At 39.8% G+C, this 26,649-nt stretch overlaps 1 protein-coding gene across 1 annotated transcript in view; it reads right to left on the bottom strand.

The window, feature by feature from the left end:
* Positions 1 to 26,649, bottom strand: part of ttc27 (tetratricopeptide repeat domain 27) — a 111,652-nt gene that overhangs the window by 56,267 nt on the left and 28,736 nt on the right. Inside the window, exons 6-9 of the mRNA XM_084735822.1 lie at positions 20,849 to 21,007; positions 20,556 to 20,695; positions 9,540 to 9,652; positions 1,272 to 1,338 (exon numbers count right to left, since the gene is read on the bottom strand). Of these exons, the coding sequence (XP_084591948.1) occupies positions 1,272 to 1,338; positions 9,540 to 9,652; positions 20,556 to 20,695; positions 20,849 to 21,007 (479 nt within the window). The remainder of the gene's footprint in view (positions 1 to 1,271; positions 1,339 to 9,539; positions 9,653 to 20,555; positions 20,696 to 20,848; positions 21,008 to 26,649) is intronic.

Raw genomic sequence — 26,649 nt, 5'->3', positions numbered from 1 at the left:
AAGAAATGTCAAGGACAGCAAGTATGTATGAGAGCACAGCATCAGCAGCAGTTAAGTCAAGTAAGGTCGAGTTTAGTTGAGTATACAGGTTTGTAGTACTGAGCAGTCTCAGCAGGAACCACATACAGCTACAGTAGGCTAAAGCTTGAGTCTAAACTTTGTCACACAGTGCTGATCAAGCATGTACCACTGTTTAATCCTTGGCAGTTAGTTTGGTAGGTACTGAACAAACAAACTGAACTCTACTCAAGAAAAAAAAAAGCTTCTGTAGAAAAGATTAGTTCATTCATTTTTTGCCCATACTATTCAGCAGGTAACCTGCATGAAAAGTTTAATGTCTAACGATAACTTCGCTTCCACATCCTGACTGGAATACACAGCAAATTGGGTGTTCCAAAATGTTCAATCATTCAAAGGGACAGACAGCTGAAATTACTCATGGTTGGTTCATAGCTAACTCTGTGTGGACTTTCAAAGGGAAAAACACTGTGTCAAAGATAGTATGATGCTCTTAGTAGTGTGCCACACAGCGCAGCAGTAGTGTATTCAGGTACCCTGGCGTTGCAGGTTCTTGGCTGGAGAAATATTTTATGGATCTCTTATTCTGACTGCAAGTGCATTCTGAAGCTGTAGCTTGAGGAAAAATGTGTCACCGTGAAGCAAGACTGGGAAGAGCAACAGCCAAAGGTAGTAGGTAAGTGTTCCATGACAACTAATGTTTCACTGGACTGAAGAAGTACCTGACAAGCAGTTTTAAGCTCATCAGGAAGTTCTAACTGGTTTCATAAAAACAGTGAGGTGGTATTTAGGGATGTCAGCATAGATTTATGGATCTGTTTTTCTCCTCTTGTGCAGAGCTTTCTTGCAGTTCTCCTTTAGGTGAGTCATTTCATCAGTTCTGCACAGTGCTTTGTGTTCTTTGGTTTGCTGCTTCAACTTCAACTTGTTGATAATAAATAGTGTTGCCAAGTGTTGATAATAAATAAATAACATACTCAGTTCAAGAGCTTCAGAAATAAGACTCACATTGTTTCCTCACAACCACCTTGGAAACATTGCCAAAAAACAAAACAAACCCCCCCCAAAAAAAACACTGGAGTAGGAAATATGTACAGCCAGGTCAGTTATAGACAATTAAGATCAATTATGACCATGATTCTGAGTCAGCCCACAAATATTTTAATTCAGCCTAGGAAATCAACACATACAGACATATTACCACAACTGATTTTATAACTAATGTGTTAAATAACAATAAACAAGACACTCACCGATGTGAAGGCCAGGAGTTCCTCTGCAGTCAGTTTGTGGACAGGGTTATTCTTCTGGAAGTCAGTGCTGCAAGACAAATACTCTTGGTCAACATTAAATAGATTATGAAACTAAGACTAAGACTCTACAGCTGTGCTAAAGCTCTGTAAACCTGCACTTGCTTTAAGAGAAATGCTAACATTCAAATGCTAACCTGCTCAAAATGCCGATGTTGGTGTTAGCAGGTAGGATGCTCAACATGTTCAGCATTAGTTTAGCGTGTTGCTAACATTTGCTAATTGTCACTTAACACAAACTACAACTAAGGTTGAAGGGAATGTCATTAATTTCTTCAAAAACCAAAGTATTCCACCAATTAAAATTTTGAAGCAAAGAAGTTAGCTCATGAATGCAGTGTGATGTGAATGTATAGGGCAGTAGTTGCCAAACTGTGGATGGAAAGTCACAGCAGGGGGTTGCAGAAGACCAGCAGAGAAATGAAGAGTGAAAGTTGAATGAATATGAATTATGTCTGGGAAAATAATGTTTGCCGATGCTGTCATGCTGACCTTTAGTTTACTAAAATTACATTCCTGAACCTTTTTTTTTTTTTTTTTTTAAATCAGCTGCTTCCCCAATTATTGTTAATGATTGATAATAACTGTGGGCTGGTGGAGCCAGAACCTTTCTGGCTTCTGAAAGGGGTTGCACCAGATAAAGTTTTGGAACCGCTGTTATAGGTGAATAGATGCGAGTGAACTGTCATTTCGGAATCAAATAGCACACGTTTCAAACGAGATTGTGATTCTTCTATGATTAATGGTTGCAGTGCTAGTGTGGAAGCCCAGCAGTGGACCGACTAATAGACCAGCATAACTGTCCCTAGATCCATGCTAGTAGCATGGCTAAAAATGAACTCTGCCAGCAGAATAACTGCATAACTTTACTGTGTTTTCTTCTTATTGTGTTAGTAATCATGATATGTACCAAATCTCTTCACAATCCATAAAATACTATATAACATATATTTGTTAAGGTCTTGTAGTAATGACCAAAGTGCTGGAAAAAAACAACTGTCTGACCAAAATAGCCATTTCTAAAAGGTGCCTGAAGTTGAAATATGATCAGCTCTGGTGAATCACTGTTGAATAATCCTGTTAAGTTTAAGTGCAGGTGCTGCCAGAAAGTCAGGCTTTGGCTCAGGGAGGCTGACTTCTTTCCAAACCAACAGATTTTGATTCCAAGGAGATTAGGTGCAATAATTACCAGTGTGCCTTTCCATGTCTTTCATCTTAAACAATGATTTCACTAGAAGAGATCACTCAGTAGTGTGTAGATCCCCGCCAGGCAGTAGATGGTTTGGGGTACTTGTGCTTTTAACAGTAGGTTTTCAAGTCTATACTTTTACTTGTGATAGTTCACCCAAAAATGAAATTTCACTCAATATCTACTCACCCTTGTGCTGATGTGAGGATGGGTGAAGATCTCCAGTTCACAAAACACTCTCAGAGCTTCAGCGGAAAACAGCATTGCAGCCAAATCCAGTATAATTGAAGTAAATGGTGACCAGTTTTAAAATGTAAAAAAAGTGTTTTGTGAACTATAGATCTTCACCCATCCTCATATCAGCACAAGCACGTAAGTAGATATTGAGTGAAATTTCATTTTTGGCTTAACTATTGCTTTAAGTAGGCATTACGCTTTGTAATCTACTTCATTACCTTTAAACCCATAGTTACTGAGTAAAATCTGAATTAATATGAACACCTTTCATCTGTATTTTAGCAGCCAATCAGGTGCTCTGATCACAAATGGGTCAAAGAAAAACAATGACAACAACAACTGAAAAACAAAACACTGCAGCAACATATATTTGGAGTAAGGATGTTAATGATTAATTATTAATCAATTAATTGACATTAAGAATTAAACCAATTAAAATGTATTCATGGATATGTATACCATATTTTGACATTGTTTTGTCTGACAGAACTATTTGTTGAATAAAGAAAATTAAACTTGGGCTGACCATGAGGGGAAAAAAAACAGAACTTGTACTTGAGTAGAGATTGTTAGTATTCTTCCCACCACTGGTAATGCCAGATGCAATCAGGGAACATCTGACAAAATTCCACCAACATTAACATGACCCACAAATAAGCTGTCCCGAGCTGAAATAAATTTTCAATCTGAAGCAGTTGTTCATGACTTGCAACCCCTAGTGGTTGGTTATGGAGAGCTAGAAGTCAGCTGTCAGAGCAGAGCAGTCAAAAAATAGATTTACTGCCTCATAGTTGCATGCTTACTAAGGGTCAGGTTGCATTATTTAAATAATACACAGAATTTGCAGAAGAGGAACAATTTGGTATTTAGATTTATATAAGTTATTTCCTTCGTCGACCCTAAAAGTCAGCCAGTGTATATCTTAATTAGCCTGAGCTTTCAGAGAACTTGATGATTAAGAGCTGCAGGGTGTGTGGGGTGTATGACGGTGAGATATACACCTGGGTGGACTGCTGGGCCAGGGCCTCTGTTTGAAGTTACTGCTGAATTATCTGTCGGATTGTCAAAATTTATAGAAAGTAATGGGAAACTATGACAAAGAGACACAAAGTGACCGCAATATAATTCAAACCATCCATAAAGTAACACAAAACAACCATCAAGTGATGCAACATGACCATGAAGCGACATAAAAAGACCACAGAGAGACACATTATGGCAACATAAAAGACGCAAAGAGATGCAAAAAAGCAACAAAGTGACACAAAATGATTATGTATGATGTAAATGTTATGGCTAACTAGGGTAACTTTACTTTCCCTTAGCATGAAGCACTTTTCTGTGACGGGGCAACATGACCTGACACACCAGATGGTTTCTTACAGACCCATCTGGGAAGCCATCCATAGAAACTGTTTGGAAAAGGGCTAGTACTTTCGTAAAAACACTTGGCAGGTGATGGAGCCATCTGTCACATCTAATACGGGCTAACTTCAACCAATCAGATCAACTCACTGAACCAAAGCTGAAGCCAGCCAGAAGAAGAGCGAATCATCTTTTTCATTGATAAAAGTCTTCAGTGTTGTTCTTTGTTCTTCTTTCAGTGAAGAAATACTCTCCAGTTCTGATATAGCTGACACTGTCACAGTTACTACACTAACCTCTTCAGGAGCTGCCACTGTTTGTTCCAAATAAGTCACGTCCATGGATGCCTCTCACTATCAGTGTACCTAAAACTGCGCCTGAAGCTGTCAGTAGTCCCTCCAAGGACCGTGATTGGCTTGCACCACCTCTGGTGTGAACACAAATGGATAGCTTGGAGCCTGGCAAGATGGATTGTCTTGTGATCTTGCAAATCCAGCTACCTCGCAAGGTAAGGGGCTATGGGCATGTGACAATTGTCAGGGCATAAAATCAATGAACTGTTGATCTCTACAAATCAAGACTCGACAGGCAACAATGTACAGCTGTCAGTGCTGAAAAAGTTTAAACTGAAAATCAAACAAATATTGACCTGAAATCAAATGCTGGATATGGAAATTCATGACAGCCCTACTAGTAAATACACCATGAGTTGAGACAGTTTTGCCAAACTGCTGTTTCCAAGCATTCATCAATCAAGTGAAAAAGGTGAATTACGAGATTATATGAGCCTGTCAGTTTAAGAATATTTCATTTCATGTCATGTATAGAATCCAGTATGTGCTTTTTAATGTACCTTACCTAAAAGTAAATGTAAGAGCTTCCAAGAGCTCAGCATATGTCCAGAGGGAGAAAAGAGAACCAGACAAGGTCACATTCCCAGAGTTAAAAGGACCATGGAGAACTCAAATTCTCTGATCCTCCTGACCAGTGACTCTTCAACTTTTTAATCCCTTGGCTAAAATTTAATAAAAGGTAATCACATCCTAAGATGTGCTCTCATTAATACAAGACACTGACAATGAAGAGGCAATTAAATTTTTTGAAAGCACTGCGTGTTTGGTCAAACTGACCATGTACTTCGTACACTGAAACTGTTGCTGACACCTTGTTTACACCATACACACTTCAGTCATATATTTCCTGTCATCCTGATTGAAGAATTACAGTATGCTCCCATTTTAACCAAGGCAACTATTTATACCAGTTGAGTAAATGCTCCAGCTCCAACACTGGTGCTCAATGTGCGTAACTGTTATCCAAAGTGTCTTTTAAAAAAAATTTCTGCTTATATACATAGCTGATTGTGTATTTGTGTTCAGTAAAACAGCTCAAGACAGTTCTGTGGCTGAACAGACCCAGTAATAGTTATTCATTCAGCACTTACTGTACAGTGTTCACTGATAACTTGACCTTTCCCTTTGCTCTGACAATTGCAATGTGTCGCATGTACCTCAGTTTCCCTAAGTCTCCACACATCAACAGGGTGATGGTACATCTCAGGTGAAGTCACTGTAGGAGAGAGAACATATCTTCTTGAGGCTTCTTTTAAGAATCCAGTAGTAACTAGGGATGTTCCTGGTGACTAATTTCCATGTCAATTAAACGCAAATTTTAATTTAGACCTGTCTACTAGTCTTTGCGGTAAGAAAACACCCAGAAAGCAGTTAAAATTGAGAACTGCTGATTAATTGATAATGATAAACACTGCCAGAAAAAATGTCTATTAAGACCATTTGAAGCCATTAATCACAGTCTACAATCGCCAAATCATATTTTAAATGCTGCTGAAATGTGTGCCTTTGCACTGTGCATACAAACATTGCACATTAACCTACGAAACAACTCACTAAATGCTTCAACCTTTCAGACCAAAAAGGATCACAGAGTGTGAGGGCAAACAACATCATTCACCCGGAAATAACATTAGCTGCCAGGTGGCAACACAATGTGGCTAACAGCAGAGCCAGCAGCAGCAGCTGCTCTGCTTGCAGGTTAATATCCATGTCTGTGCTGAATGTGGTCACATGTTGCCCATGTGGTTTATAACCACATGACTGGTTTACATGTCACAGCCCACATTCAACCTCATTTTAATTTCTTATATTAAAACACTGCTAAACAGCACTGGTTTTACCAGCTGTCATCTGTCCAACTTTGCTGATAAAAACATCTGGGGTCATACGGGACTGCTGTCTGATGGGGCCACAGCCCCAACTAGTGGCGGGAGGCTGCATAACACCATAGGGGCAACAGTTAACTGGCATTGTGCATGAATAAAATATTGATAAAGAGTTTAACTGACTATTTTTTTTCTGGTGCCGACTAGCGAGGGTGGCAGTGTTTCATTGTGTAGATGACTAGTCGCGCACATCCCCAGTAAAAACAGTGAAGTACGGATTTAAATGTAGCAGAAATCTGGTTAGTTCACTCTCTGGAAGACTCATGAGGTACAACATTGTCATTTTGATAGCGTCTTGGAGCAACGTGTAGGTGTGCACATCTACCATTAATTTAGGCAGACCAGCTGCTCATCAATCATCTCCTAGCAATCTCACTGACTGCTCCACTGACCTTCACTCGACCCTTCCATTCTGAGCAGCAGCATGGGAATTAATCACTGACTTGCTGTAAAGCTAAATGGTTTTATATTATGTTGGATGTCTTATATTCACCCTTTCTCTAGATGAAACCACTGCTACAAATAAGTTCACAATTTACTGCAGGTGAGCCATAACTCCAAAGGGAAACCACAGGTCACTTAGTGAGAAATGAGGTCTGCACAAAACAACAGGAAGAGAAAAAGAAGTGCTGAAGCCTGCTCCAGTCTTCACTGATGGACTTTCTGAAGGTACAACTTGTTTAATTCCAATAATAGTACCAATACCAGTAACCCTAAAATGATAGTAGTATCTCTGCACAGTGCAGCTGTCCACTCTGAAGTTTTCTCCCTGCTTTATTGGGTCCTTCATCGTGGTAGTCATATTCACAGATTTTCTTGAAACATTTATTCATTTATTTTTATTAGACACTACAGGCATATAATAAAGTCATACTTTAGAACTATATTTAATGGCAAAACCTCACAAATAAATGTTTTTTCCAGATCTGGGTACAAAAAGGAACAAATGCAGGCATAATTTGACTGCAGAAGTTTCAATATTACCTGGTACTGGGTTATTTCAATCCATATCTTAAAAGGTATCAAGTTCAGGTACCCCAAGATATCCCTAAACACAACTGACCAATCCTTAAAACCTGGTTACCCACAGACACCTCACTGACAATGAATGTAACTATGCCCATCCTACAATGTATCTTCCAGAAGTAGGGATGGGAATCGATAACTGGTTCCAAAAGGTCTGATCCATCAGAATCATACACCTCCGAGCTCATCAGTTCCTTTTATCAATGTGCTGCTGGAGACTTAAAACAATAAGGCGGAGGCAGTCATGGAGAAGACGATGTCCAAAACATGGCTTCATTTTACAAAGAAAGATGACAGTGCTTGTTGTCTGTTACCGAGAGTAAATATCCTGTTCTAATAACTTTAGAGCCACACAGATGATGACAGCTATAGCCAGCATGACTTGCCCATCACATGCATGCCTTTCTTTCTGCTGCATTTCTTACACTGTATTCAGACTCAGAATAATGAAACCGTTGCACTGAGGCTGAAAACCTGTGTAGGTCTAATTTTTTCCATACAGAAAAATCAGAAATAAATAGGGAATCAATAAAGAATCAGGCTTATACGCAGAATTGATCATGGCACTGGTATCAGTAAAATCTCGATTTTACTGTCACTGACATTGATGGATGTAATTAAAATCACATGAGTGCAAAACTAAGGAGTAGTAGTGACAGTTCGGTTGTCTAACAAACACTGAAGGTTCATTGCATTCTAGCATCTGATTTTTCCCATCGATAGTATAACTGAAACAGTAGATAGATGTATCGTAAGGACCTGGTCTCATCTGCATTGACGTGTGCAGTTACAGCAGCTATGAGCAACTAAAAATGAAGGTTAGCAGCTTCTGATATCCTGCCAATTTTTTGTAACTTCTCAAAACAGAGAAAAACTGGTGACTCAGTGCAGAGGTGTCAAAGTAAGCGTCTCTTTTCATTATTCATGCAACCATTACGGCTGCAGCTATTGCTTATTTTAGTAATCAGGTGACAATTATTTCATCAATTAATCGAGAAACTGCACAGAAAATAGTTTTGCTTTATTAAAGAGCAATTGTAAATATTGTAAAACAAGAGGAGGCCTCTTAAAGTTACAAATAATTGGTTTCCTCTTTGGAAAAATCAGCATTTTAAATCCAATATAAAACAGTACCAATACTATACTGTATTACAGTATACTAATAGATATACGCTATACAGCCTTTGAACACTGAAGGCTGTGTCACAGACAGGCAAACAGATAGAGCTGCTCCAGTGAGCAATCTGAGCTGTATGAAAGAAAGGGAGCAGGCCAACACTATAAATAAGAACTTGTTAAAATAAGATAAAATAAAATAAAAATAAATAAAAGTACAATCAACGTCACAAGCTGTTTAACTCCATCTAAAATTATAATATAATTGTAAATTTACTTATAAAGCCTATCATTATTTATTTAATTATGCATTATCACCTGTTGCCAGGTGTATTGGCAGTATATCTGCACATGCTGGTTTATGAAGTTGTCCTCACACAACATACTCTCTCTGTCCCCATGAAAACTTCTCCTTGACCCCCTCCTCCTCCTCTTGCATGATCACCTTGCTATGGAGAGTGTTTTTTTTTTTCTTTTCTTTGAAGTCATTTTCATATTGAGAAGTTTCTTCTTTATTTCAGTGACAGTCTAACGTTTAGGTAACACAGCCTCAACAATACTTGTTTTGCCATTTCTTTGCTTTAGCAGGTCTTTTTTTTCCACTGCTGATGCTGTAAAAATGACCGTTTCTCCTTTATGGATCGAATTGAGAACGAATTGGAGAATGTCAATCTCCAGACTTGAAAAGTTCTTTTTAATCTTTGATACCATTTTCATGAACGAACCCTTCCTGACATATGGGGCAGGAAGCGCAGCCTTATATGGTATTACCAGGGCATTAATTCTGCTAATTTACAAGTCTCATGCATGTACACTTACTTACACAATTATCTGAAGTTATGAGTGTTCGCTGAATCTGACATTACATGTTCACACAAGCCACTGTCCAATCAAAATTAAGAGAAATTTAAGATAAGAATATGAAAATATTCCTGTATGAGGCCCAGTGTTTTTAACAATATTAATGTTTGAAGCTCAGATCAACTGATTTCACAGAGTGCTACAGAAACAGTGCTGAGCTTGGGGGTAAAAGACTTACCAGACGCCCAGGATGACGGCCTGTTCCTCTGCACTGAGCTCAGGTAGCTCATACTGATCTGGCTCCGCTAAATTGATTTTATCCAGCACAGTGTCATCACCCAGACTGTAGTCCTGCATGGAAACATACATGGAGTCAGATGTGTACACACATGCAGCAGGAATAAACTATGGTACTGCCAAGTGAGGCCGCATGTTTCTTGGATTAAATAGAGAAATCGCTTGCTGCCGCCACCTTTAAAAGGAAAACTACAACAGTGAGAATTACAACTTTAACACTGAATTCCTCACACATGCTACTTTGTGGGTCATTTCTTGAAAATGGTCATGGTTAGTGGACAGCACATATTTTGTTGAACCTTCACTGCTAAGCTGGACAATTTTCAAAATTGCAGCCAACTGCGAGCAGCCAGCTTTACCAAGAACCACATACAATATATCATATAACAATGTTTTAACTTTAACCTACTGTTACAAATACATGACACAAAACATGCACATAACCATTTTATCTGAAGATACATTCACCAATCTCAAGGTCCTGATCCCTGAACAAAATTTAAGAAAAATAATACACTACCCTCTCATAGATCAGACAGATCATAAGTTACAACCATGTGGTACTGTAACTTGAAGTTAAAGGTGCTGTTGCATTGTGTGGACTGAAGTTATTTTGGGATTCGAAGGTGTGATCAGCCCCGTCATTGACCTGGTCTGGGCAGAACCGAACCAGTAGCTCTATCTGGGTCAACTCCGTCTCTTGCTGGGGTCCACCACTTGCCATGCCAGTCATTTTTCTCAAAGAGGAAATATTTAGGGAATCATGCTGCTTGTTTTAGAAATGCTGAATTATTTGTCTTTTAGTGTCACCACATTTCAATTACTTTTCTAAGCTTTCTGGTCTTCTGAACAAATCTCACCAATTAATTCCTTTAAAGCTCTCTTTCTGCTGCAGTTTGTATCAAAAATGTTGTGTTGGTTCCTGATGATGAGGGGTGTAAGTGTACATTTGTTCCAAACCGATTCAGTATTGAGTATTCTTCAGTTCACCAAATGACCAAAATAATTATTGTTAAATTAATCTAATGCGGTCTAATTTGGATGACAACTTAGCACAAGAAACTGATTTATTTACTTGTTGTCTGCCAACTAACCAATGCTTGTGGGGTTTGCCCTTGAATGTATAGCTTATACAACATGCATTGTGAATATGACAAGCACAATGAGAAAAGTTCCAGAGATGTTATTTTGATCTGATTTGGTGATGGTTAGGTATGGTTGTTATGGTCTGTACAATGACACTGGACCAAGACTGGTGGAATGGACACAAACTGTGTGCTGATATTGGTGAATTGATGTTGGTGTGTCTTTGGAAACAGAAATTATGAAACATGCTAAATCATTAGTGACAGCATTACCTGAATGTGTCTATTATGCGGCTTGAGAATATGCAGGTGATAATTAGCAAGTATCATTTTTGTGTTGTGGGTGGTAATCCAAAGTGGCACACAAAATGTTTTGAAAAACATAGTGCAAAATCACTTAGATCGGAAAGTAATCAAAATATTACTTTTCCATGTCAAAATCACCCCAAATCCATGCTGTAACTGCCTCACAGTGTCAGTTTTGTTTATCCTCCCGTTTTCTGGTTCCTACCTGCATGCAGTATCCCCTAGGCGGAACTAATTACTGCCGACCTAGCGCTCCGCACGTCACAATTAATCAACATACCCTGCCAGCATAGCGCCAAAAAGAAGCAAAACATTATATCAGCGCTCTACCTAAGTGTAAATTATTTAAGATGTAACTGTAGAGAAGAAGAAGGAAGATGAAGATAAGGAAGAAACAGGCAAGATTTAACCCCTCTTTTATAGTAAGCAGCCTACAAGGTATGTTTTGGTTCAAGTTCATTTTCGTATAGTGAAGAAACGTGATAGCTATAATGTCAATGTCGCAAATACATCTTTCCGTGATATATAATGAAGTGTAGAATTTATGTCATGTGAGTGTAGTGTGTGTGCAAAGTTATGTCATAAGTGAAAACATAGGGTTAAGCTGCAGGCTGTACTGGTACATGTGTGGCTGTGTATTATCTCATGCAAATGCATATAGCACCTGTTATAGCTGCAGGGACATACATATAGTATTATAAATGGGGTTTATTCCAAGGACAGACCAACCCGTGAGAACTGGGTTAAAAGGAAAATAAAATAATAAAATACAATTAAGAAAATGCACATACACAGACATTTTCTTAATTGTATTTTTATTATTTTTTGTCTACTACTTGAGGGAGCTACACATGCACTCCAAGTTTTTAACTATGTTACATATCTTTGTTCCCAACATCCATCAATTCATCCATTTTCTTATGCTTGTCCAAGACCAGGTCACAGTGGCATCAGACAAATCAAAATAGTCCAGGTTTACCTCTCCCAGCTAATCCTAGAGGCAACAAGGCACTTCCATGCCAGATGAGATATACAACTCTGGCTGTGTGTGCATGTGCACCTTCAGACAAGTCTCTCTTGGTCTTTCCTGTGTCTGAAAAGGTTATTTCTAGGAGGGAACCCAAGATTTCTTTAATTTGGTTTAAGAACTATGTAGGTTGGGGTGCCCCTGTGGCTCAGTTGGGGAGCACGCACCCCATGTGCTGGGGCTGTTGGTCCTCTGTGGTGACCACCAGATCGACTCCCACCTGTGGGCCATTTGCTGAATGTCATCCCCTCTCTCTCTGCCATCTTTCCCATCATATCTTCGGCTATCTCTATCAAGGTAGGGGCAAAAGGCCCAGGAAATAATCTTTTAAAAAAATTGTTAAAATTATCACTCTTACAAGATCTTTCAGTCTGGCGTTCCAGAATGGCAACCACCTGGTTACAATCTTTACAACAGTCACTAAAATGTGTTTCTGCAACTATTTTAAGCAAGAAATAGCAAATGTAGCAACAGAATCGCCACTGATTTTTGATCAGCACTACCTGATTTGATCAGAGTTTTGTGAGCAGTGTGAGTATAGAACACACTTTCTACCAACTCTATTGAAAAAATGAAGCATACATTTGTTTTGGTCTGGGATGCTGGTGCTCCACAGTGACCTCTAGGGTAAATGTTGTATATATCACCTTTAAATTCTATACAGTTATATTATCAGTTGCCAAACGTTTCAGGGTGTGCCCCATTTGACATAAAATAAATGAAATCTGCACATTACCTCTGAGCAATCCTGGAAAGTCTGTGGTATTTTATCCACAAACAACACTGAAACCAGACGACAAATTTAAATGGCCATAAAAGTGAATGAGTAAGAATCACTTAAATTACAAGCTTGTTGGTCATCCCTTCTGAAACTATGGGCTTTCCACAAGATCTCTGAGTTTTTCTGCAGGAATTTGTGCCCAGGAACCGATGGATGAGAAGGCCTGGCTCACAAATGGCATTATAATTCCTCCAAAAGGGGTTCATTGGGGTTGAAGTCGAGGGCTCTATGCAGGCCATGGAGTTCCTCCACACCAAACGTGTCCAACCATGTCTTTATGGACATCACTTTCTGCACAGGTGTGCAGTCATACTACAACATCAAAGGGCCTTCACTGAAACTAAGGTGCCAAGCCCAAACTCTGAAAAACAGCCTTCAGACCATTATCCTTCCTCCACCAAACTTTACAATTGCTAGTAGTATGATTTCAACAGCCTGATTTGTTGATAGACGGCAACATAGTGAAGCTAGATTCACCACACCAACTGATCCTTTGCTTTACTCATTGTGATCTGGAGCTTCTGTACAGCTGCCCAGAAATGGAAACCAATTCCATGAAGTTCCCAACAAACAGCTCATGTGCTGAGAGAGAGGCAGTTTGGAGATTTGTAGTGAGCAAGTATGGGACTGTTTCAACGCAGGGGAGAACAATGAAGCATTTAGACAATGGTCATCCTTCTCTTTTCTGCTGGTTGGCATTTTGATGTGAGAAAGTGTGTGTCAGCACACCGTGCTGGGCATTTGACCAGCACTTTATCATGAAGTGGTTGACATACTCTGGGTACTGGAGCTGCAACAATATAGCTGTTCCAAACACCAACAGGGAATAATTCAGAGAAACAAAATGATTTTTTTGTATTTCACAGACACACGGATTGAAACAGTCCAAAGTGGCACACAAAATGTTTTGAAAAACATAGTGCAAAATCACTTAGATCGGAAAGATATTTTGTTAATGAATCCATGAATCCAATCCACTAAAAAAAATTAGTGAACTCTTCCTTTGAGGGTACTGAGTGGCTTGTGTATAATTCTTTTAAGTAATTCTTAAATATCTTGTTTATTTCCTCTGTTGATGATACTAAACCTCATTTAGCACTTCTAATTGCTGGTTAGGGGTAGTTAATCTGTCTGATTTCCCGATCCGATTCAATTACAATTATTGAGGTCCCAATTCGATTATCAACCGATTTTCGATTATTAACGATTCCTGATTAGCGATTATTGATTTTGCATTTGACAACAGTAACCCAAAATACACCACAAAGTTATTGCACCATTAAAAAAAAAAAATCAGTCAGTTGCTGAATTACTTTACTCTTTTATTGAGTAACAACTCAAAGCACTTCCTGTGCAGTGCAAAAAAGAAAAAAAGTGGTGGGATTAGGGTTAAATTATTTTAAAAATGCTCTTGTCTTTGATCTTTGTCTGTCTGTAATTATCACCATAGTTATGTAATGATAATGGTAATAATATTAAAAACTTCAAACTTATACGGTGCTATACTATGTATATACTATACATATATTAGATCATTATACACTGTACAGTATAATACACAACTACACTCTGTAGTCTGGCTCAATGTCCCGCCTACAGCACAGCACATCTGATTGGTTAGAAGTCATGATCAATCAATCAGTAGACACACTGTGTCACAGACGGGGTGAGACAGAGCTGCACCGGTGAGCAGAGAGGAGCTGTGTAGAAGTTAAGACAGCTGATATCACCAAAGTTTCAATAAACATCACAGTTTTATGATCTGTTTCTTTGGTGATAGCACAGTTACATCAGTGAAAAAAGTTATGGTCTGGATTTCACTCAAGGTGATGTGACAGTTTTTAAATCAGAGATGCGCTGCACACAGCAGCAACTGTCCTGTCTTTTCACTGCAACTCTGCATTGAGATTTCAGGTATTATAACTTATACAAAAGTAACAGTGACAGTAAAACTATGATGCTCACATGTGGTCCGCGGATCACATGCATGCCGAACCATAGAGGGCGATCCATATGGGACACGGATCAACTGCAATCCGTTGCAGCCCTAGTTGGCTGCTCGTTGGTTACTCATTGCTGGTTGATCCTCATCCATTTTACACACCTGCTCTTACGGCTCACTCACTCTGGCCGCCGCACACACTTGCGAATTGAAACTGGGCGCACTCGCGTGACGTTCAACATAATCGCGATTAATTAATAATCGATTTTTTTCACCACCCCTATTGCTGGTATGGACACTCTAGCTTCCTGTTGCTTGAGAGTTAGTGCCAAAAGACGTCTCGGTCTGCTCCCTTCTGCATAATATTTATGTTTAGTTATATGGATCATATATTCTGCCCTACTTCTTAATAAATAATTTAGCTCTGCTTGTTTCTATTTGAGTTCAGTTTCTTTTGTTGTGATGTATCCTATTTTAAGATCATTGTCCAAAGTACTACATTGTTTTTCTAGAGTAGAAATCTTTCGAATACCTTTTTTAATGTTAATGTATTTATATTTATGAATTCAGTCATTTCTGTTCTCAGTTGGGTTAGGAATTCCTCATTTTTTGGAAGGATGGAGTTAAACTTACATCTAGTAGCCCTGTTTTTAACACTCCCACAATTAAAGATGGATATTAATGGGTTTATGATGGGACAGATGTTTGGGCAAAAATTGAAGTGGCAGACCAGAGGATATAAGGACATAATCTATTCAAGAGAAGGTTTTATGTCTTGTGGAGAAGAAAGTATAGCCTTTAACAGAAGGATTATGCATACTCCACACATCAATTAAATTTAAGTCTGTTATAAAGAGATTAAGTGCCTTGGACACAGATTCTTGAGAGCTAGATATAGTTGAAGAAGACTTATCGAGGTCATTGCTTACAAAAGCATTCATATCTGAACCAACATATAGATGATAATCACTCAGCTTCAATAGTTGTGAGGTAACTAAGGGAAAGAAATCAGCTGATAGTTGGGACATACAAACTAATAAATGCAACTTTTTGACCTGAATGGACGTACAGCAAAAAGCCAAACGTCCCTCCCTGTCGGAACAAAATCTTTCAATTGATACATTTATGCCACGTCTCATCAATATCAGAACTCCCTTTGTATGTGTACCATCAGTTTGATGCCTCTGAACCCTGGAAACATCATTAGGTTTAAGATGTGTCTCTTGCAAAAGTGCAATGTCTATCATCTTTCTGTGTAGGAATTCTAATATCTTTGGACGCTTATATGGAGAGTTTAATCTGCTGACATTAAATGATACAATATTAAGATTTTCCAATTTATGTGTGCAGCTACTGGTTCCCTGAATCTGTTGTAATAAGTTGGTGGTGGAGCCCTGAGTTATTCCCTTACCTTGTAACATCTGTGAGTGTCACTCAGCAATGTCTAAAACTGAACACTAACTGCCCCCTTTCTGTGCACCCTCCAGGATGTCCGGTCTGTCAAGTAAAGCATAGTAGCCTGAAAATCATGGTCCGTGATCTTGATATGTTGTTGCAAAACATCCAATGTGCACGGTCAGTCTCCACCGGAGCACCATCGGAGCCCCCGGGTGAAGGGATGCAGATAGGGAGCATCCTCTGTAGGGGTAGGGAACATCCTCTCGGGTCACCACTCTATCACACTCTATCTTGCTTTGTGCCTCACTGGAGGTCCTATTACCTGACTTTTCTAAAGATATATCACGTTTTTGGATTTAACAATATCAACTCAGCTATGTAAACATACTTTGTATATTTTGTGTGAATGATAAACCACTGTAGTTTGTTATTCTGTTGATATACTGTATTGATAAAGTGTATGAGCATCAGTGTGTCAGTATACTTCATAGGTGCAGGTATGTATTCATGTCTATGAGCACATGCATACACGAATGTATCTACAATATGTATGCATATAGCTATATGCATGTGTATATCTATAACTTATGATTTAATATATTATTTGGACTATGTAGGTTGATCATGAATGTACATGTTGGATTGTGAGAATGGAAGATGAAGTGTTGGTTTCAGCCTTCCTCATTGCTAAAATCCTATTTAGGGGGCCAAGCCCGCGGGGGCTGGGAAACGCGTATGCAAGCATACGCGTTTCCCAGTACCAGCGGTGCTGGGAACCCTATTGTAATTGTTCTGATTTTTATTTTCCTCTATTTTTATTCTTCCGTTGATAAAACTCATGCTGCAGCCTAAACCGTGCAAGTTTGGACGATGAAAATTTGAGGGCTGGCCCAGACCCCTGCAGGGACCTCAGACGCAAAAAACTGCACATGTCCGCCTGCAGGGGGCGCTATAACCAAGGACAATGCGTTTTGGCCTATAACTCCCACACCGTATGTCGCACATTCAAAAACCTTATATCCCCACATTCCTTGAATACAGCTGAGTCACTTTGCAATTGGCCACGCCCACTTCCGCCTGGATGTCTTTTCCCGAAAAATCGCAAAAACTTGAAAACCTACTTTTTCGAACTCCTCCTAGGGATTTTGTTCGATCTGCACGAAAACTGGCCCGTACACTCTTCTGCTGCTCATGACCTAAAGTTATCAAAAGATTTTTTTTGGGTTGAAAATTCCGCGAATTATTAACGAACAAATTTCCGTAGCTAGCCGTAAAAATGGAAAATGTTGCATATCTCGGTCAAAGTAAATGCTATCGACACCAAATCAGAGATCCTTGGTTGGCATTTGACTGGGAGCCCATGAGCTGAATTTGGCGAATGTTGGCTCCTAGGGGGCGCTACAAATGTGGGAAGTTCATATCTCTAGAACGGCTGCACCGATTTCTACGAAATTTGGTCCGTACGATGTAGGACCAGTCCTGAGGCCATATCTTCAAGGGGGTCATGACAGGTCAATGTGGGCGGGGCTTATTACAAGATAAACAAAAAAAAAAAATTTCTGCCAAAGTATAATACTTAGGGTTTTGAAATTTTATGGGTACATGTAGAATAGGACTCAGATCCCGCCTACCGAAAATCGCGTTCGTGCTCCACTAGGTGGCGCTATAACGCATTTTTGCCTATAACTTCCACATTTTAAATGACACGTTGAAAAATCTTATATTGCCGTATTCCCCGAATAGCGCTGGATCTTCTGACGTAGGCCCCGCCCACTTTTGCCGAAAATTCCCGTCGCTAAGTCGCCACATGTCCGAAACCTACTTTTTCGAACTCCTCCTACAGTTTAAGGGCCATCTGCGCCAAACTTTGCACATACGATGTCTAGATGTGTCTGATCTTAAGTTATCAAAGGAATTGTTGAACGACAAAAAATTCGCTAATTATAACCGAACGATTTTTTGGCTAGCTCAAAAAACGCATGTTGTGTCATATTTCGGTCAAACTAAAGTCTTTTGACTTCAAACTTAACACGCTCGTTCCAGAGGTCATCCACAGACTCTCTGCCAAATTTGGTGCGGATCGGCCAATAGGGGGCGCTACAAACCCAACTAGGTGGCGCTATAACGCATTTTTGCCTATAACTTCCACATTTTAAATGAGACGTTCAAAAATCTCATATTGCCGTGTTCCTTGAAAAGCGCTGCATTTTCTGACGTAGGCCACGCCCACTTTTGCCGAAAATTCCCGTCGCTAAGTCGCCAGATGTCCGAAACCTATTTTTTCGAACTCCTCCTACAGTTTAAGCGCCATCTGCGCCAAATTTTGCACATACGATGTCGAGACGGGTCTGAGAAAAAGTTATCAAAAGAATTGTTGCACGCCAAAAAATGCGCTAATTATAACCAAACGATTTTTTGGCTAGCTCAAAAAACGCATGTTGTGTCATATTTAGGTCAAACTAAAGTCTTTCGACTTCAAACTTAACACGCTCGTTCCAGAGGTCAGCCGCAGACTCTGTGCCAAATTTTATGCAGATCGGCCAATAGGGGGCGCTATAAACCCAAAAACATCAGGATTCCCAAAAGTTGCTCAGATTCGTACTAAATTCGCTGTGCATGATGTGGGTTCCCTCCTGAGGCCGACCGCAAAGTTACCTAATGATTGGTCATGAATACCGCAGCTCGGACGACGGCGCGCGTCCCCGCGATCGCCCCTAGCCCCGCGTCCCCCGGAGCCCGCGGCGGCGGGTTCCGAGGGCCACGGGGACCGGCTCGCGCGGGGAGGCTTGGCCCCCGTTCATAACTGCTTGCAGTTCTAGTTATTATTTATTTTATAAAATTACTGAGGGCATGCATTTGTTTTTTCTAGCAAAACAAATGAAAAATGTTTTCATGGTAACTGCACACTTTGATTCTTGTGGCTGATGTTTTGGATTTTGAATGGCCTTAAAACTGTATGAGCTACAGTAAGAATGACATACTTTGGTTTAGACATTTATTTGTCTTTTTTAGAATGTGAATATGTCAATATATAAATCTACATATTTTTGGAACTTAGTCTATTTTTAACATTTTGTAAAAAGATACTCCTTACTTTCATCAACAAAAAGCCAAAATAGGTTGCAAAGCCTAAAGGTTACCGGACATCTGATGATCAATGAACAAAATGGATAATGATGAATCAATAGTATTAAGAATTAATAATAATTAACTAATATTCTTTATCTCCCACCTCCTGGAGAATTTCTCATGTTTCCTGGGGAGGTTGGGAACACAGGCCATTTTCCAAGCCTTTACTGTGGAGGAGGCTGCTAGAAGTTGTGGACTAGCTGGGGTTATGGGAGTCTGCTCATCCAGTCTATATGTGTTTCGTAGACTTGGATAAGGCCTACAACAATGTCCCCCAAGGAGTCCTGTGGGGTGGCAATACTGCAGGAGTATGGAGTACTCATCATTGTAGTGAAGGCAAAGCTTTTGATTTTCCAGTCGATCTATGTTCCAGCCTTCACCTACGGTCATGAACTTTGGGTAGTGACCAAAAGAATGAGACCATGGATACATGCAGCCAAAATGAATTTCCTCTGTAGGGTGTCTGGGCTCACCCGCAGAAATAGGGAAACATTAAGATAAGGGATAACTTCCTTAGCCTGCCACCACAATGCAGCCTTGGATAAGTGGATGGATGGATGGACAGATGGATGGATGGACGGACAGACAGAGAGAATCTTTTTTCCCTTGTTTTCAAAACTAGAGGAAGATGGAGATATTAAGTGTCCAGAGGTGGGCATCTCCCTCTGCTGATAATATTGAGTATTACAAATTATCAAATCAATCTGCACATGGCCCTCAAATGGTCAATAATTATGAATTCCAGTAGCAAACAGGGCAAAGGTTTATGAAACCAGAGTAGTAGAATTTGTGATAGAATATGTTATATTACTGTGTTTTTTCCCCACTAAACTTTATTTAGAATATACAAAGCAAGACAGGGACAAAATATACAAAAGCTGAGGGACAAAAATCAAACATTAACTATACTAAAAACTATACTACAATAACCAAATATAAACAGAAAGCAATAGCGTAGTCATACTGAAAATCGTAAAGGATATAGAAAAGATATCCCTGTGTAATTGACTGTAACAAGTCAGATTACTGACTTTGTGACCCTTCTCTATTTGTGATACTGTTACGCTATGTTTTAGCACTTAGTATCCCCTAACTGCTACAGTGGCTGCTGTTCAGCAAGTGCTGTTTTTACATCCACAAATGATGGACCAGTGGCAAATAGTGTAGCAGGTGAGGTGAATCTGTGGTCTAAATAAATGTGTCTAAACATATATATCAGTAAAGATGAGCTAGGGCAAAGTGATGAGCAAAAAACAGCAAGCTGCAAAGAGGACAACAGAAACTCTTACCTTAGGCAGGCTGGCCAGAGGTGTTGGGGAGGGACTGGCCTCGTTATCTGTCTGTACAGGCTGATCCTGCTTTCTCTTGACATCAAGAATGAGCTGAGCCAAGTACTTTTGCTGGAAACGGGTCCGTTTGCCAAGAGCACCTTGATTGATCAGATACAATCAGTTGTTACCTTCAGTCCAGGTATCACCACGGCTTGATGAATATGGGCTTATAAGGATTACCAGATATGGCAGACTACTCTTAGGCTTGTTTGCATTCTCAATAAGTCACTCAAGATCAGTTCTTTACATACCAGTCACGTTGATATTCAGCCCTGAGAGCTCCTGGGCCCTTTTGATGTGTTCCTTGCCTGGCTGGTACTCATAGTAGGTCAGACTAGTGTAGACACACTCCAGGTGAAACTGGATAGCCAGGTTTCTCTGCTCAGACAACAGAGACTGGCACTTAAGCACTGAGAAAGAGGACACAGAAGAACAGTCATTTTTTCATCACTAACCACAATCTAGTGCCCAGAAGTATATTTTTTTTCTGATAGACATGAGAAAAGAGATCAACTCAACAAGCTTGATGCCAGCCAGTCACATTACACCTGCTTATCAACTCTATTAATTGTCTTATGAAAACCCTTGGCAGTTCAGAAACATAGATGTAATATTCATTAGAGCTCATGATTAATCAGTTAATCAATAATTAATCTATTATTAAATTTATTGCCGACCATTCATAATCATGTAATCTGTTTTAGTAGTATTTTAAGAAAGATATGTCAAAACTCTGATTTCAGCCTCTTAAATGTGAATATTTTTGGGTTGTGGACAAAACAAGACATTTGAGGATTTAATTTTAGACTTTGGGAAACACTAATAAACATTTTTCACCATTTTATAGACCAAAGAACTAATCAATTGATTGAGAAAATGATTGCCAGATTAATTGACAATAAAAATAATCTTTAGTTGCACCCTTAATATTAATATAATATAAATCTTTGAAAAATAGTTTATCTGCCTTTCTTTTTTGTAAACACTAAGGAGCTTTGTACTCAAACAGTGTGTATGATGTCACACAGTGTGGTCCTGGTGGGGTCCTGTGCTTGGTTTCCACACAGAACAAGAGTGGAAATTGGAAAACACCTGTGTTGAACCTCTATGGACAGGTGAGACCCAGAGCTACTGAACACTGGGGCAACCTGCACAAACACATTGTTCTTAGCAAGCTGATTGAAGGGATCTCTTTACTATTTCATTGTTCAGCACAGCAACAGCCCAGTGATGTTGGAAAATCCTCTCGTTCTGACAGCTGGCTTAGGCTTTTTGTGGAGGTGTCTCCTGGTGCAACAGAGGATGATATTGGACAGCATGACATCACCTACTGCAGGCTATAATATTCTCTTGTCTAATACCCACATGACCCTCTCATCCTCTGGACCGTTTCTCATATTATCTCATATTAGACATGGACCACGCCTTTTTTAAGCATCTGACTTCATGTAAGACAATTCTCTATATTTCTCTGACAGAGCGCTTCTCTGATGAGACACTGATGGTATATCCTATATCATTATTTTCTAACTGTTTAAGCCCCTCTTACACAACTGATACTGCTTAAGGAGATTTATCCTGTTTTTCAACTGCAGATTTCTGAAAGCAGACCTTTTAACCTCTGCAGGGTGAGGTTACTCTAAACCTGATACACAAATAAGCAAAACTGACAGACCCACGAATGCCATTTTGTCTAGTTAAGATAGTTTGGTGGATCCAACTTTGAACACTGATACAGACAAACCTCACAGAAAAAGTAAGAGAACACAGAAATGTGTTTGGATGAAATGCAGATTGAATATACAACCAGTGTGGTCAAATACCACATCAGTGGCACATGTAACTTTTTATTTTAATTGTTTTTTGTTGTGTTATGGTATCAAGTATTCCTGTATCTTAGGTCAGTTTGATATTAAAGGGATAGTTCACCCAAAAATGAAAATTTAGTCGTTATCTATTCATAATCATGCTGATTGAGGGTTGGGTTTATTTTGTTACTCCACAAAACACTGTTGTTTCAGTTGTTTTTTCTGAAAACGGGTCGTTTAGGAGAATCTGTAACACTGTTTTCCTGTGAAACTTTAGCAGTGTTTTGTGGACTAAAAAACTAAACCTGACCTTCAGTCAACATGAGAGTGAGTAGATGATGACTGAACTTTCATTTTTGGGTGAACTATCCCTTTAAGCCAAACCGGACAAGCCACACACTCACAATAAAAGCCTTGCTAAGTAATTAAGGGTTTTGGTCCAGTGAAATGCTGGCGGGCCTTAAATTTGAAACAGATACAGGAAGTGTTGTGTTTGCACTGTTAAAGTTACTGCATTACACGCTTAATACATACAGGAGTGGATAAAAAGCTAGCAACCTCACTAACATAGCAAACAGATGTGATTAACATGAGTGACATCAGTGGTATCAGGGAGAGGGTTATCTAAGAGTTATACTGACGAGAGAAAATGATGGGGTGACTGGAACACACTGGACAGCAACACACTAGTTAGTTTAGTATAGTGACACACATGTTGTGCTCTTCCTTTTAGTTAAATGCAGACTTAGCTATCATCTAATTGCAGACTATTACCTTGATAAAGTAATTTAAACAGGTAAAATAATACACATTAAGATGTTTCCAGCTGCCATTTCATGATGTTTTCATTAAGTTGTCATGACCACTTTCATGTTCTTTATTTATTAATTTATTTTCAAACGCAGCTGCAGTTGCATGGAACTAGTCGAGTCTGAGTACATGACAGAGATTCCTGCAGAGACGTGATCAAACCTGCAACTTTCAATGTAAACATGCAGAGGAGTTCTGAGAAGAATGGGGCTGTGTTTGAAATTCAGGAGTAATAATAGACAGACATCCAAGTTGTCCCCTAAGCACCATGCATGTGGCCCGAGTACAGCTGCGCTCTTCACAGCCCTGGCCTGAAGAACTTAGGCCATGAGGTGACACATTAAAAAGACAAACAGAGCGTGGAGGTGAGGGCACGGGAGAATGAAAGCTTGCTCTCTCCGAGCTGCGTGGTCTTTCCATGAGATCTGACTATTAATTCAGCCTGGATGAAGGCCCTGTCACAGAGACAGAGAGATTATCCTCAGCAGGAGAAAGAAGCAGAGAGGAGGTGTAACATTCCTGATAAGAAATCACACACTTTTATTCCTATTCAACATTAATGAAGAGACACTGAGGCTGCGGGCACCCTGAGCAAGCTAGGAGAGAGAGAGCTTTACATGCAACACATCTGTGTCACCTTTAGCACAGAAATCTCATACTGCAGGAAAATGACTGTCTGCTGGTTGTGTGAAAGAAGGAAAACACACTAAAAGCCAGACTTTAGAATGATTTAATATCTTAAAATGTGAAGTTTGTCTTTTGGCTATTACCTTTTACCTATTTATCAGTTCAACAAATGTAGAGAAGCATTCTTTAGCATTTAAGAAGAATGCTTAAGAAGCATTTAAGTAGGACTGAACCATTTGGAATATCTAATTATTAATTATTTTGATTGATACTGCACCTGCGATATGATCTGTGATGTTAAAGGTAATGATCATTTTTACATTATTATTCTTATTTTAATTGAAAAGCATGTTGAAATGATTATGGTGTGATTTGTTTTTTTGTTTTTTTTTTTTTGCAGGAATCTGTAATAAATGAGGATTTTTTTTAAGTCTGTAGAAGATGATTTTTAGGACAGGACAATGTAAAGTAGTCAGTGTACAGTTGTTTAACAGTGTAAATTTATTGTCCCCTCAACATAACTCAACACACAGCCATTAATGTCTAAACCGCTGAAACCAAAAGTGAGTACACCCCTAGGTGAAAATGTCTAAATTGGGCCCAAAGTGTCAATATTTTGTGTGGCCACCAGCACTGCCTTAACCCTCTTGGGCATGGAGTTCACCAGAGCGTCACAGGTTGTTACTGGAATCCTCTTCCACTCCTCCATGATGACATTACAGAGCTGGTGGATGTTAGAGACCTTGTGCTCCTCCACTTTCCGTTTGAGGATTCCCCACAAATGCTCAATAGGGTTTAGGTCTGGAGACATGCTTGGCCAGTCCATCACCTTTACCCTCAGCTTCTTTAGCAAGGTAGTGGTTGTCTTGGAGGTGTGCTTGGGTTCGTTATCATGTTGGAATACTGGCCTGTGGCCCAGTTTCCGAAGGGAGGGGATCATGCTCTGCTTCAGTATGTCACAGTACATGTTGGCATTCATGGTTCCCTCAATGAACTGTAGCTCCCCAGTGCTGGCAGCACTCATGCAGCCCCAGACCATGACACTCCCACCACCATGCTTGACTGTAGGCAAGACACACTTGTCTTTGTACTCCTCACCTGGTTGCCGCCACACACATTTGACACTATCTGAACCAAATAAGTTTAGTGTAGAAGAGGCTTCCTTCTGGGACGACAGCCATGCAGACCAATATGATGCAGTGTGCAGCGTATGGTCTGAGCACTGACAGGCTGACCCCCCACCCCTTCAACCTCTACAGCACTCATACGTCTATTTTCCAAAGACAACCTCTAGATATGACGCTGAGCATTTGCACTCAACTTCTTTGGTCAACCATGGCGAGGCCTGTTCTGAGTGGAACCTGTCCTGTTAAACTACTGTATGGTCTTGGCCACTGTGCTGCAGCTCAGTTTCAGGGTGTTACCAATCTTCTTATAGCCTTGGCCATCTTTATGTAGAGCAACAATTCTTTTTTTCAGATCTTCAGAGACTTCTTTGCCATGAGGGGCCATATTGAACTTCCAGTGACCAGTATGAGAGAGAGTGAGAGCGATGACACCAAATTTAACACACCTGCTCCCCATTCACACCTGAGACCCTGTAACACTAACGAGTCACATGGCACCAGGGAGGGAAAATGGCAAACTGGGCCCAAGTTGGACATTTTCACCTAGGGGTGTACTTACTTTTGTTGCCAGCAGTTTAGACATTAATGGCTGTGTGTTGAGTTATTTTGAGGGGACAGTAAATTTACACTGTTATACAAGCTGTACACTGACTACTTTACATTGTCCTGTATCAAAGTGTCATTTCTTGAGTGTTGTCCCATGAAAAGGTATAATTAAATATTTGCAGATAGATGGATAGATGGATAGATACACACATATCTATAGTATTTTATATCTTGAATGTGCTTTGGCAATACTGTACTTTGTTACGGTCATGCCAATAAAGCCTCTTTGAATTAGAATTTCATAAAAGCTGTACAAGTGAAAAGAGCTCTAGAAATTAAGTCAGCAACACTTTCCCTTCTGAGCAACAAAACTGAAGCAAAGCAAATATTCTGGCAGCAGCTGCCCAGAGCTGTGCAGCGTGAGGGAAACACATCACCTCTCTTCTCACGTCACTCGTAAAAGGATTGTGTGGCCAACTGCTCCTCTGGAATATGGATTGGGCTGTTTTGTAGCCTGTGCATACTGCTCACCCTTCACACTCTGTTAACCATCTCACAACTTACCACACTCCAACAAACACACCCTCTGCCTTCAAACAGTAAGATCCAGCCAGTAACACATTACAAAGATGAGACAAAAGGCAAACAATAATTACACAAACATCTTAAACATCCTCTGATAAGAGGCCTGGTGGTTGGCTTCCTGAAGAGGAGAGAAAATGAACATCTTCTCTAAACCAATTCATCACAAACTATTATTCTAATGAAAATAAACAGCCTCATTTCATTTCCTCGGTGCATTGTGTGATGCTTACAGTTTTAGTAGGTATCACGGGGAGTGTGCCCAGACTTGTTAGTAAAATAACTCTGTATGAAACTAACAGCTTGGTCACACTACATCCGTGAGCAGTGCGTGTGTGTGGCATTACCTGTTGGTTTTCATTTCAGTGCCCATATTAAGAGTTTAGGGTATCCATACAGCCTGCATGTGCAGCACTGCTCACACACGTCAGCTTCAGCTGCAGCCACGCTTCATCTAGAGATTCGGAGGCTTGGCTGTTTTTTTTTCCTGCGTGATGCACACAGTTCTCAGCAAAAACACATATTAAAATGATCTGATAACAGTCATATGAC

This window comes from Lutjanus erythropterus, chromosome 14, assembly GCF_056507025.1.
Source record: "Lutjanus erythropterus isolate fLutEry1 chromosome 14, fLutEry1.hap2, whole genome shotgun sequence".
NCBI lineage: Eukaryota > Metazoa > Chordata > Actinopteri > Lutjaniformes > Lutjanidae > Lutjanus > Lutjanus erythropterus.
Note: the sequence above shows the minus strand (reverse complement) of the source record. Positions and strands in the feature narration are given on the sequence as shown.